The following is a 13,934-nucleotide window of genomic DNA, read 5'->3' as shown; positions in this document are numbered from 1 at the left end:
GTGACAGGTTCCCTTTAAACCAATAAGCAAGTTGTATTTAGTATTAAATAATTTTTGTTTTATTTTTGGTTGTATAAAGCTTGATTACAACCTATACTCAGGTGCATCTTATAGTCCGAAAAATACAGTACATCTTCTGAGAAGTATGAGACCATTGATTACAATTTTCTTGTTCCAGCCTTTTTGTAGCTTAATTCAGATTCATGGTCACAACAGAGCTCGCCAGAGGGACAAACTTGGTCACATCCTGGAAGATTTTGCTACATTACAAGATGAGGTATTTATTCCTTCCTTAGTTGCCATTGATAATAGCATTCTACTTTTCAGATATTCTATCCTGCTTGTATACCCAAGTGTTATATCTGACTAATTGCCACCTTATATAATCGCATATGGCTGATGTACTGGATACATTTTTTTTCTATCTGCTATTGCCATATTTATATAGAATCTAGATTTTTTTTTTAAATTAATATTTATATTACAGAAGCCACTACACCAAACAAGTATATTGTCTTACTAAACAATTTAGTGAACATAACTTTTTTTTTGTTTTGTTACGTTAATTTTTTTTTTTTCCCTGAAACTTGCACTCTTTGCATCCTGCTCAGTATGGTTACTTCAGCAATTGGGCTGGTAAAAACAAAACAAAAAACACCGCTTCTGTAAATCACTAAGATGGTGCAGTTAGCATTAAATGGCTGGCATGGGAGTTCTCCCTGACTCCATGTTGTGGACTACAACCAGTCCCGCTGTAGATGGTGGGACATGCCTTGTGCCTATAATTGCTCATGCACGGTGGCGGCCTTAGCTCTAAACATACAGCTCATAAAGGGAGGGACGATACATTTATTTATATATATAGGAATCTTTGGATAGGGTGAAGGCAAGGATAGTTATACAATATAAATTTAAATATTGCTACCTTTTAAAAGTTGCAACTCTCTTGGTTTATTAGTAATTTTTTTTTTTTTGTAATGGTTATGGCTAGGCTGAGAAGGTGGACGCTGCTCTTCACAGTATGCTATTAAAACAGGAACCACAGAGACAACACTTAGCATGTTTGGGCACTTGGGTGCTTTATCATAATTTGCGAATTATGATCCAGTATTTACTGAGTGGTTTTGAACTGGAACTTTACAGCATGCATGAGTACTACTACATCTATTGGTAAGTCACTTCTTGTTATATATCGTGTATGTATGGAGATGTCATAAAACTCTAGACATAAGTATCATTCACTCTCTATTCTGTAATACATGAAAAGTACCATATTTTTCGGACTATAAGACGCACCCCAAATTTGGGGTGAAAATTGCAGAAAAAAGGATTTTTTTTATAAGATGGGGGTCCGTCTTATCGTCCGAATTTAAGTTATTTTACCTGAGGGCTGGCGGTGGCAGAGCAGGGTCACAGGAGGCATGGTGTCGGCACAGGTGCGGTGATGCTGAGGCTCGGTGGGCTGTACGGCGTGCACCTGGGCAGGGTCCCTTCCTGCTTAGGTGGGCGACGCCGCTGCCTGGCGTCCATGGGGGCGTTACGGCAGTGGTGTGGAGGCGGCAGAGGTGCGGTCACCTCCTCAGGTTAGGTGACACCGCGGCCCAGTATCCAAGGCGTGTAGCAGAGCCGGTTTAATCACCGGTTTCTCGGTGGCGGCGGCCATCTTCCTAAGGCCGCGCGTGCGCAGATTGTGTGATCTTCCTGGGGCTTCAGGAAAATGGCCGTGGGAAGCAGCGCGTGTGCAGATGGAGATCGCGGCGGCCATTTTCCTGAAGCCGAGATCTCAATCTGCGAACTCGGCGTCAGGAAAATGGCCACCGCGATCTCAATCTGCACACGCGCGGCCATTTTCCTGAAGCCCCGGGAAGCAGAGAACTCAATCTGGGCACGCGCGGCCTCAGGAAGATGGCCACCGCCACCGAGAAAGCTGTGATTCACCTGGCTCTGCTACTCGCCTTGGATACCGGGTCACGGCGTCACCTCACCTGTGGAAGGGACTCTGCTCACGCCATACCGCTCACCGTGCCTCATCATCCCCGCATCTCTGCCGCCGCCACACCACTACCACAACCAACCGATAAGCCTGCATTCTAACTAGAAGACGCACCCCCCATTTTCCTCACAATTTTTTTGGGGAAAAAGTGCGTCTTATAGTAGGAAAAATCCGGTAATACAAATTTCTATTATATTTTGTGCATTCGCTCACAGGCTGTACCTGTGCTACTTACCTGTGCTTTCGGGTGCATATTTCACAAGTAAAGGCATAAAGGCCCTATTTGCTTGTCTGCTATCACTTTTGCATAATCTTTATTAAAGGGAGCTAATCACCTCTAAAAACATTTAAATCATGTCTGGCAGAGTTACTGGAGCAGCGCTTACAGGGAGGAAATGTAGTTATGTACTCCTTGCTTCTGCTCACTTGCAGTCATTAGGGCAGTGCAGGGATCAGTAACAGTCACCACTCATTATACTGTGTGCGTGCTATTATCACTCTGCCTGCTCCTTCACTGACAGCCTGCTCTGCTTATGCTGCAGAGCAGGCTGTTAATCAATGCGCCAGGGAGTGATGGTGACACTGCCTACAGTGAACGTGCTGTTATCTGCCCTTCCCTCGCCCTGATGAGTTGAAGCGAGAGGCTGCAGGGAAAACCTATAAGTGATCCCCAGAACAAAAAATCACTTTTACTGTATAATGGCATAAATAAAAAAAAAAAAAAGCAACAAACAATTCATGAATTATTTTTTTTGTTCGCTCTGCCTCTCAACAATTGGAATAGAAAGTGATTAAAAAATGTTATGTACACCAAAATTGTACAAATAAGAACTCCAACCCTCCTTACAAAAAAAAACAAAAAAAAACAAAACAGGCCACCGTACAGCTCTACTGTAGCTCTCAAAACATGGATCATTAAAACAATTTTTTTTGAAAACCATAAAAAATATAAATCTGGTATCAATGTAATCTTACTGATTTTAAAAGAATAAACTTGTGTTATCACATGTACCACATGATGATCAAAAAGTAAATAAAAACAATTGTTGAATTACTGTTTATTTGTTCGTTCTGCCTCCCAAGAATCAGTATATGGCCTGGTTCACATTTATCCTGTGCTGTTTGCTGCTTACTTACCTTGAGGTTTCTGTTGAAAATTCCCCCCCAAAAAAGAGCATTCTGACGAAACCCCCAATGGGACCATTCACTGAAATGAGGCCTGCTGAGACACTTTGGACCTGATCTGGTTACTTTTATATTGATGGCCTAGCCTTAAGATAGGTCATCAATATATGATTGGTGTGGGTGCGGCACCCAAAAGGTTCGCCGATCAACTGTTGTGGAACACAGCAGCTCAGTATATTTAGTGGGCATGGCTGGGCAGTTCTGATCCATCCCCTATTCTTTTGTGCTATAGTTTTGATGGTAGCGCTGCTGTGTTTCGGGAGCATAACAGAACTCATGTCTGCGCTGGTATCGGGTCACACCCCCACTAAACAACAGATATTTTTGGCCTATCCTAACGATGGGCCTTCAACTAAAAGAAAAGTAGTGACCAACCCCCTTAAAATTTTGATCCATTAGTGTCTGTTCCCTGTAATTGGCTTTACATCTATATCAGAATATGAAAGCATGTTGAATTCTTATCGATATACAAAGTACCATATATTACACAAATGCTTAATGTTTTATTATAGAATGGAAATGTTTATATGATGCACATTTTTTTTTTTGTATTTAGGTATCTTTCTGAATTCCTTTATGCTTGGCTGATGTCCACACTTAGTCGGGCAGACAGTTCGCAAATGGCTGAGGAGCGCATAATGGAAGAACAACAGAAAGGACGTAGCAGTAAAAAGGCCAAGAAGAAAAAGAAAGGTACTGATGGGAAACAAAGCCTGTGAGCCCTTTCCCATGTATGTTCCCCTCCAGTGGCAAATAACGAAGTCATTTCAGCTTCCAGAACTGCATTTGTCGGCCGATATCCCTGCAGGTCTGAAACTGAAATGAGGCATTATTAAGTAGAACTTTACTGTTCTGACCTAGTAAATTCAGCTTTTATGTTACAGTCCGTCCATTGAACAGGGAAATAACGCTCAGCCAAGCATATCAGAACATGTGTGCAGGAATGTACAAGGTAAGCGTAAAACATGTTGGTATACATTTTTGTTACTTTCTAAAAAGGTTTCGATCCCCCTGTATGAACTTCAGATCTTCAGCAGAATCGCAAAAATAACCGTATTTGATTTGCTGTCTAAACTGTGTTGCTCAGGTTTTGTAATATAATTATTCTGCTTAACCCCTGGAGACGTGGTGTGTGTATATGTATATATGTATGCGGTGGAGACAAGTTGTAGTTTTGAATGAACCCATTCATTTAAACATTTATTGTACTGTAAAATGGGGAAAAATGCAATGGAGTTGCAAGGAAACAACCAAAAACCCTTTTCTTTTTTGGGCTATGTTGTTACGATGTTCACTTTTGTTAAACTGGCCTGATATAATTTTTTTTTTACAATTGATCAGTATGATTATGATGATACTATATGTATATGTGCTGGTGTGTATGTATAGAATTTTTTTTCCTACTATGCAAAAAAAATAAATAAACGAAACTAACTAAAAGCTTTCAATATTATCTGTTGCTATAGACAATGATTGCATTTGACATGGATGGAAAAGTGAGAAAACCCAAGTTTGAGCTGGACAGTGAGCAAGTTCGGTATGAGCACAGATTTGCACCATTCAACAGTGTTATCACACCTCCACCAGTGCACTACTTACAGTTTAAGGTAGGTGACTGCTCTTCCCACTTACTATAGAAAGTTGCCATATCAGTTGGCCCTCAGTCTAAATCCAGTAACAATTAAAGCTCTTGTCTATACATATGGCAGCTCTCTTAACCTCTTGGGTGCCATCTGCTCTGCATTCATGGCCTGGCGCCAGAGTTAAAGCGGATTTCCAGTCATATTATTCTGGATGGTATATTCTTAGATGAGGTCATTAATATCTGATCAGTGGTGGTCCGACACCCGGCTCATTGAATGCAGTCGCACTGCGCAGCTTCTTTCATTGTGTAGCGGCTGATGTGGAGTACTGCAGATTGGCTCCTTCAAGAGAATAGAAGTTATTCTACAGTACTAGTCAGGGGCCACTACACATTGAATGGTTTGTCGCAGTTCTGTTTAGAGGACTTTTTTTTTTTAAACACCCCTTATTTATTGAAATAAACAGTATGCAGCAGCCATCAGTACACACAGACTTGACAGCTTTGACTAGTCACCGGACACCACTCGCGTTACATTTACCCATAAAGGTTTCACCCCTTGAGTGTCGCTGTACTGTTTTTTCCTATCTACTTTACAGGTTTAAATGTGATGTAATGTCCCTCATTTCTGTAAATCCTAGGAAATGTCTGACTTAAATAAGTACAGCCCCCCTCCCCAATCTTCAGACCTTTACATGGCTGCTAGCAAACACTTCCAACAAGCAAGAATGATATTGGAAAATATCCCAAATCAAGACCAAGAGGTAAGATCTATCTTCCTTTATACTTTGCGTCCTCTAACAATGGCTGAAGTCTGGCCACCTCTTTACCTCAAATTTACATGAATTTTATTTTCAGATCCTCAGTTTCGCTAATTTAGCAATTGTTTTGTCTAGTTTGTGTTTCCAACCCTTTGGCCAAGTGTTCTGTTTTTGCCTCTCATCTTTTGAGTAGCCCAAAAATGTTTTTTTCTACTTTTTTAATTGATGTAGCTGTTTGAGGCTTTTGTATAATGTGGTACATATTGTAATATTTATTTTAGAGCTTTGTTGGGGTTAATATAATTTACTGTGTAATGTATATAATTTTTCTTTGCGACACAAATGTAGAAAGAATATATTTTTTTTTCTTTTGTCATTTTACTGTTCGTGTTTTACACTAAATAACCTGCTGAATGAATTCGAAAAGGTTATTAACAGCTGTTTAGATACCTAAAGTGTAGGTTATGTCTGTTATTTATTACATTCTGTGCATATATATTTTGTGTGTACAGTATATTATATACAATATTTTTTTATACCTTTTTTTTTGTCATGGATAACATTTGTTTTTCATGTTTAACAGATTTCTCATAAAAGATCTGTGGGGAACATTTTTTTTCCCTTTATTGTTGTCCCCCCATCCCCTCCACTGTAACTGGGCCATCCATAGGAGCCACAGTTGGAGGGAAAACCAGTCCTATGCTATGCAGAGCATCATCTGATCTGGGTATGCTCGTACTCCGCAGCTCTGCTACTCCCGCAGATATCAGTCAGTTATATGATCTCCAAGGACTGAAGCATTGGTAGTATCCCTACTGAGCGCGATGTAGCTGGCAAAAGTGAAAATGGAAGCGGTAATTAAACCTCTTCTATCTTCTCCCCAGCTGTCTGACCCCCAGTCAGACAGTTCGAGACTGAACTTGCTCCTTCTAGATTGCTGGAGCTTTTAACCTTGCTCCTTAAATTTACAGTGGACTAAAGCACAGGACTAAGGGTAAGTTCACACAGGGCGTTTCTGCTGCTTTCTTTTTTCTGCAGCAAAACCTGATCTTCTTGGCAGGAAAGAAGCTGCATCAAAAACGCAGTTGTAGATGCGTTTTTGGTGCCTTTTTTTGTTGTGTATCTGGTGCGTTTTTCGTGCGTTTTTTTTTTTTGTCCATGCTAATGGCCTTGGATTTTCAGCAGCAAAAACACAGCAAATAATGATACCTGCGTTTTTTTCAACACCCATTCAAGTCAATGGGTGAAAAAACGCAGCAAAAACTCTGAAAGAAGTGACATGCCCTATGTCCAAAAAATGCAGCAAAGCACAAAATACTGATCACACAAAAAAAATGTGTGTGCATGAGATTTCTGACATCTCATAGGCTTTGCTGGTATTGTAAAAAGCAGCTGAAAATTAGCATTAAAAAAACGCAGCAAAAACGCCCTGTGTGATCTTACCCTAACTGTCCAAAATAACGGCACTAGGGCATTTTCTGGTTAAAAGTAATCTGTCATCAGGTTTGTGCTATGCAATCTGACTATGGCAGTAGATAGAGGCTAAGACACAGATTTCAGGGATGTCTCACTTGTCAAAGTGTGTGCTGTGGTTTACGAACTGTGAAGGATTTATCTCCCAAGAGATTTAAGGCCCCGTCTCACATAGCGAGATCGCTAGCGAGATCGCTGCTGAGTCACTAGTTTTGTGACGCAACAGCGACCTCCATAGCGATCTCGCTATGTGTGACACGTACCAGCGATCAGGCCCCTGCTGCGAGATCGCTGGTCGTGTCAGAATGGCCTGGACCTTTTTTTGGTCGTTGAGGCCCCGCTGACATCGCTGAATCGGTGTGTGTGACACCGATCCAGCGATGTCTTCACTGGTAACCAGGGTAAACATCGGGTTACTAAGCGCAGGGCCGCGCTTAGTAACCCGATGTTTACCCTGGTTACCAAAAAAAACAAACACTACATACTCGCCTTTCGGTGTCCAGGTCCCTTGCCGTCTGCTTCCTGCTCTCACTGACTCCCGGCCGTACAGTGAGAAGTGAGAGCACAGCAGTGACGTCACCGCTGCGCTCTGCTCTCGCTGTACGGCGGCTCAGTCAGAGCAGGAAGCAGACGGCAAGGGACCTGGACACCGAAAGGCGAGTATGTAGTGTTTGTTTTTTTTGGTAACCAGGGTAAACATCGGGTTACTAAGCGCGGCCCTGCGCTTAGTAACCCGATGTTTACCCTGGTTACCCGGGTGCTGCAGGGGGACTTCGGCATCGTTGAAGACAGTTTCAACGATGCCGAAGTCGTTCCCCTGATCGTTGGTCGCTGGGGAGAGCGGTCTGTGTGACAGCTCCCCAGCGACCACACAGCGACTTACCAACGATCACGGCCAGGTCAGATCGCTGGTCGTGATCGTTGGTAAATCGCTTAGTGAGACGGGGCCTTTACATTGCCGGACTAGTCCGGAACCCCCTCCTGTGATAAGCACCTCACGGTCTATGGTCTTTGTACATAGAGACCCTGGTGTGGGCGGGTTTCTCAGCTCTGTTTCATGCTAAATCTAAAAGCCTTGTCAGAACGGCTGCATCCAGTAATCTAAGTGATACATCGTTGGATTCATCTTCTTTGCCTACATCAGATTGCTCCCTGATGAGTGTATGTATAGTATCTCCATAACTCCTTATGGAATAATGTTTCTAGAATGTTCTCTGGCAGCTTCAGCATGACCCTATATTGCAAGCAAGCCTTTGTCCTGCTCAAGGTGTTAGATCTGTCGCTCACAGCCTTTTGCGTCTTGACCTCTTCCCTGCTGAGCTATATTCCTGCTTTCTTCTTGAGACTTGGAGTCTATCTTCCTGCTGGACAAAGGAAAGAGGGTTTTATAATCCCAGGCCAAACAGGATACAAATGATTGACATGAAATTATATCTCAAATATTCTTCACACCCACTGATAGATTCTCTTTAAGGAGCATTGGATACCAGAATGTTATTTTTTGTTTAGAGCAGTGTTCCCCAACTCCAGTCCTCAAGGCCCACCAACAGATCATGTTTTCAGGATTTCCTTTGTATTGCACAGGTGATGCAATTATCACCTGGGCAAGACTAAGGAAATCCTGAAAACATGACCTGTTGGTGGGCCTTGAGGACTGGAGTTGGGGACCCCTGGTTTAGAGCATCAGATGATAAATATATTTCCTATTGTATGACTGTAATTATGTTCTAATAACGTAAATTACAGTGATCCTGGATTTTATCTATGGTATAAATTTAATAAACATCCTGTTCATGAATTTTACTAAAGGTCTGCATATGTCCTGGCGGTACTAGCGCCCAATAAATTATCCACCTAACATAAAGGGAGTGGATAGCTTAATATTTTGGAAATAACCCATTAAGCACAGAAGATCAAATTTCTGGCACTTGAGATAGATTTCATTCAGATCAATTGACCATTTCTGCACCTGATTTTTGGGCTGATTGGTTACATATCTGTTTGACACTATTAGAATACTGGATTTCGCAGTGTATCGGTTGACCTTGTCACTTGCAGTCGTCTCCTGAATAGGCTGGAGCAGTCTGGACTGAGGCTATTGTCTGTTAAGCTGTTTAGACACAAGCTGAACTTATTACGTATTTGCTTTAAAATGAAAGCAATTAACCCCTTCACGACATGCACGTTGCTGCGGAAAGTGCATGCCTGCAAACCGAAGTACATATATGGTGGCCAGTGCGATCCTCCTGTGATCTCGTGTGCTGTGTGACCGATCTGTGATCCCTAGTCTGTAATATTAGTACAGAGTGGCTCCATAGGTAGGGAGGTATTGTTTCTCTTTTACAAAGAAAAAAAAAATTGTTAGCACCTGGTAACATTTTAGCTAGTGCATTAGTTAAGCATATGTAACTTTTTTTCTTTATTTTTTTCCTACTGATTTTTTTCTTCAAAATATTTCCTTTTTACGTTTTTAATGTTTTCTACTTTTTTCCTCTACTTTATGCTCTCTACTTTTTATAATAAATTGTACCCTTTTACACAAGCCCCACACAATACACGTGTGAAAGCACCACTTAGGCTAGTTTCACACTAGCGTTTACTTGATCTGCGGCAGGCTGCGGACTTCCTCCGTGAAGCCCCGCCCTCGGCCGCACCTCTGCCGCTAGCTCCGCCTACTTCTGCATGCGGCCCACATGTCACCACCGTACCTATCTTTAACATTAGGTACGCAGGTCGTGCGGCTGTATGCAGGTGCTGCCGCATACGTCGTTTTGACGATGCAGCAACCAGCGTAGGACGCAGCCTGTAGCATTTTTTTTTTCCGCATCGTCAAAACGACGCATGCGGCAGCATCTGCATACAGCGGCACGACCTGCGTACCTAATGTTAAAGATAGGTACGGAGGTCGCATGCGGGCCGCATGCAGAAGTAGGTGGAGCTAGCGGCGGAGGTGCAGCCGGGGGCAGGGCTTCACGGAGGAAGTCCGCAGCCTGCCGCAGATCAGGTAAATGCTAGTGTGAAACTAGCCTTACACACACATCCTCATCGTTTTGAAGGATAAAATAAAAATGGCCCATTCATCAATAAGGCACAATTTATCAGAGGAGACATAATCTTTCCTTGCCACCGACACTGATTCAGTTAGTGAGGAAGATCCAACATTTCTCTTCCTCCTACTCATCTAGTGAGGAGGACCCTCACAAAGGCGCCGTAGGACCCAGGCAACCCCATCAGAAATCCATCCCACATGGAGTCCACCCCCCGATAATTATCAGCCTGTTATTCCGGATTTCATGGACAGCTCAGGAATCCAATTTGACATTACAGGCCTCACTGGAATGGACTCGTTCGTATTATTTTTCAGCGCGGAAACAATAAATGTTATGGTGGCCCAAACAAATTTGTATGCATATATTTGTATATTTTTCACCCAAAATCCCATGTCATCATACACTACATGGACCCCTTTAAATGCAGCAATCATGATGACATTTTGGGGCATTGTTCTGCATATGGGCATAGTTAGAAAACCAAAGCTTTGGCAATGCTGGAGCACTGATATTCTCTACAGTACACCGGTATGCTACATGGCCATGACAAGGACATGATTTGAAATGATCCAAAAAATGTTTGCATTACAGTGATAATGTGCAGTGTCCTCCCCGAGACAATCCAAACTTCAATCGTCTATTTAAAATTCGGCCAGTTGTTAACCACTTCAGCAGAAAATTTGCTGATGTGTACAACCCATCAAAGGGACATCTGTATAGATGAATCTCTGGTTCATTTCTAAGGGAGGCTAAAATTCTGGCAATATTTCCCCAGTAGGAGGGCCAGGTATGGAATAAAACTGTACAAACTGTGCGAGAGTACCTCAGAGTACACCCACAGATTTAAGGTCTACGAAGTGAAAGACACCCAGATGCCCCTCTGTCCTGGAGTTGAGTGGTAAAATTATGTGGGAATTGGTGCACCCACTGGATAAGGGTTATCACCGCTACATAAGATAACTTTTAAACCAGCATCCTACTCTTCAGGACCCTCTCTGTCAGAGGTACGCTTGCATGCGGCACCATACGAAGAAATCAGAGAGGCCTCCGTAAGCCGCCGCTAATTGGGCCAGATTGTATCCTGGATTATAATACATTCATGGGTGTTGTAGATCTCTCAGATCAGGTCCTCAAACCATAATGTGTCATGCAAAAAGCAAAAGTATGGTACAAACAAAATTTATTGTGCAGATTATACAGATGGCACTGTACAGTAATTTTGTGCTGTTTAGATCTGCAGGCAATACAGGGAGCTTCCTTCAGTTTCAGGAGTTAGTCATCAAGGCCCTAATGTTTGGCACAGGGGAAAGTGAGGGTCCCAGTACTTCTAAAACTGGTGCCCATATCTTACCAAGTCAGCATTTTCCCGGAGAGGTTCCCCAAACAGCGAAAAAGGAAAAACACAAAAAAGGTGGAGTATGCTCCAAGAGAGCAATACTAAAATACACAATTCACCATTGTGAAACCTGCCCTGGGAAATCAGGCTTTCTCTATCGCTTCATTGGGGGACAAAGGAAACCATGGGTGTATGCTGCTGCTACTAGGAGGCTGGCACTATGCACAAAAAAAGTTATCTCCTCCGCAGTGTATGCCCCACCAATTGGCACTAGGATAATCAGTTTAGCTAAGTGTCAGTAGGAGGTGGACATGGGTCTTTCATTAGACCCATACCTACCTCAGTGTGTGTCGTTTCCTTTCAGATGGATCTTCTCCTTTACCTCTGGAGGGATACAGTGTGAACAGTCACTCTGCAATCCCTCGTAGAGACTATGAGTACGGCGTGTACTGCCACCTCGTATCCTCATGTGTCTATCCGGCAGGACCCTAACACAGAAGAGTGTTTAGGCGATCCAGATGCGGTCCTGGCCCTCATCTCCTACCCACTCGCCCACCAGAGCCTGTCGGTTTAAGGAGGCATGGACGTCCCTCAGACTCATATTCTCGGACGTCTTCAGGATGGAGAGGTATATCTCCCTTTCTCTCTCTTCGCCAGATTCTGATCCAGATGTGTCAAAGGAGAAGATTCCAGTAATAAAGAAGACGAGGATAAAGAAAGATGAAGATAAGAAGACATAGAGGAAGATGGAGGAAAACAGAAGAGGATGGATGAGTCTTGCCTCCTCCTCTCTTCTAAATAATTTTTATTCAGGGTTTTCTACTCTTTTATGGGGCCTGTTTTCCGCCATTATTCTGGCAGTAACTGACGGGGTGTGATGGTTGACACTGTTCTCAGTACTGGATCATCGCTCCCCTGTCTGCAGGGTTCCTTCTGTTCTTTCATAGCTAGGAAGGGCTACATCTGGGCCTCTGCGCCGCCCTCCCCTGCTCTCGGGGCCTCTGCCACTAATCTAGGGGCTGCCTTCAGTGTGGCCTAGTCCCGGTGTTTGGCCCCGCCCCTTCTCAGTGTCTTCGGGTGGGCTCTCCTCCCACCCGTTGATGACACGCCTCTTCTTCCTGACTCTGGCAGTTAACTCTGCCCACTTTCCCCCCACCCCAGCTCCATTGAGAAGTTTTCTCTTCTCTGGCAGTTGGCTCTGCTCCCGTTCTGGCCTCAGCGAGCGGGCTTTTCAGCCCACGCCCCCTCTCTCTCTGCTGCTCGGCATCTGCGCGCCTTTTCTTGTCACTCCAGCCCTCTTTCCCCTCTCTGCGGCCGCCATTTTCTGGCAGCTGGTCCCGGGAATGTGGCTTATCTCTGCAGCACCTGCATTCCTTCTCCCGCAATCGCTGTGCAGCCTTGCTTGTTTTCTCCTGGATGAAGGCGTGAGAGTAGTTCTTTAGGACCTGCCTTTTCCTGTGAGTATCTCTGCTCTGCAGACTGACACACTCCTCAGCGCTCTGTCCCCTAACCTTCTGTCACCATCAGTTAGCGGGTCTGCTTCTTATAATGCCTATCTCTAAAGGAGAGCGCCTGATCAGGAAGGTGAAAATAGGCTTCAGAGTGAAGGGGTTAATAATGGCACTTTTAATGGCGCTGAGGTTTAAGGTTATAACTTCCCCCAAAGTCGGAATTTCTCCGGGGTCTCGGCTACCAGGGCTAGCTGAAGCCCCAGATAACATAAGGGTCGGTTTTTACCGACCCTGGTGTTGCGATCGCTGTTATTAACGGTATAATGGCGACCGGTAAAAAAAGAAAGGTCAGATTTTCCATTTAATTTCCCTCTCCTCTGATGTGATCGCACATCAGAGGAGAGAGAAATAGGGACCCCTGATCATCCCCCCCTGTACCTCTGGAGTCCTTGCCGTCCCCCGGGCCATCAGCGTCTTCTTCCTGCAACAATAGGACATTTTTCCTATTGGTTCATTTTGATCACTGTGATAGACCCTATCACAGTGATCAAAATAAAAAAAAATAGTAAATAAAACCCTCTTTTATCACCGCCTTAGGGAAAAATAATAATAATAATTAAAAAAAAATGTATTTCCATTTTTCCATTAGGATTAGAGTTGGGCTAGAGTGAGTTGGGCTAAGAATTGGGGGGTTTCCACTGTTTAGGTACATCAGGGGTCTCCAAACGCGACATGGCGCCACTATTGACTTTTTGAAGGCAAAATTGGCTGGAATCAAACTGTGCTCCCTCCCTTCTGAGCTCTGCCATGCCCCCAAACAGTGGTTTACCCCCACATATGGGGTATCGGTGTACTCAGGACAAATTGTACAACAACTTTCGTGGTCTAATTTCTCCTGTTACATTTGTGAAAGTATAAATTTGGTGGCGAAAAGATCATTTTTGTGGAAAAAATATTTTTTATTTTCACGGCTCTACGTTATAAATTTCGCTGAAGCACTTGGGGGTTCAAAGTGCTCACCACACAACTAGATAAGTTCCTTCGGGGGTCTAGTTTCCAAACTGGTGTCACTTGTGGGTTTTTTTGCACTGTTTAGGCACATC

General features: G+C 43.5%; 1 protein-coding gene across 2 annotated transcripts in view; it reads left to right on the top strand.

Moving 5' to 3' along the window:
* Positions 1 to 13,934, top strand: part of NAA35 (N-alpha-acetyltransferase 35, NatC auxiliary subunit) — an 87,192-nt gene that overhangs the window by 50,951 nt on the left and 22,307 nt on the right. For both annotated transcript variants that reach the window (XM_077248947.1, XM_077248948.1), the window contains exons 16-21: positions 179 to 277; positions 992 to 1,170; positions 3,735 to 3,871; positions 4,063 to 4,130; positions 4,645 to 4,785; positions 5,402 to 5,524. In XM_077248947.1, the coding sequence (XP_077105062.1) occupies positions 179 to 277; positions 992 to 1,170; positions 3,735 to 3,871; positions 4,063 to 4,130; positions 4,645 to 4,785; positions 5,402 to 5,524 (747 nt within the window). The remainder of the gene's footprint in view (positions 1 to 178; positions 278 to 991; positions 1,171 to 3,734; positions 3,872 to 4,062; positions 4,131 to 4,644; positions 4,786 to 5,401; positions 5,525 to 13,934) is intronic.

The sequence above is a fragment of the Ranitomeya variabilis genome, chromosome 1 (assembly GCF_051348905.1).
Source record: "Ranitomeya variabilis isolate aRanVar5 chromosome 1, aRanVar5.hap1, whole genome shotgun sequence".
Lineage (NCBI taxonomy): Eukaryota > Metazoa > Chordata > Amphibia > Anura > Dendrobatidae > Ranitomeya > Ranitomeya variabilis.
The sequence above is the reverse complement of the archived record's forward strand: the minus strand, read 5'-3'. Positions and strand labels throughout refer to the sequence as shown.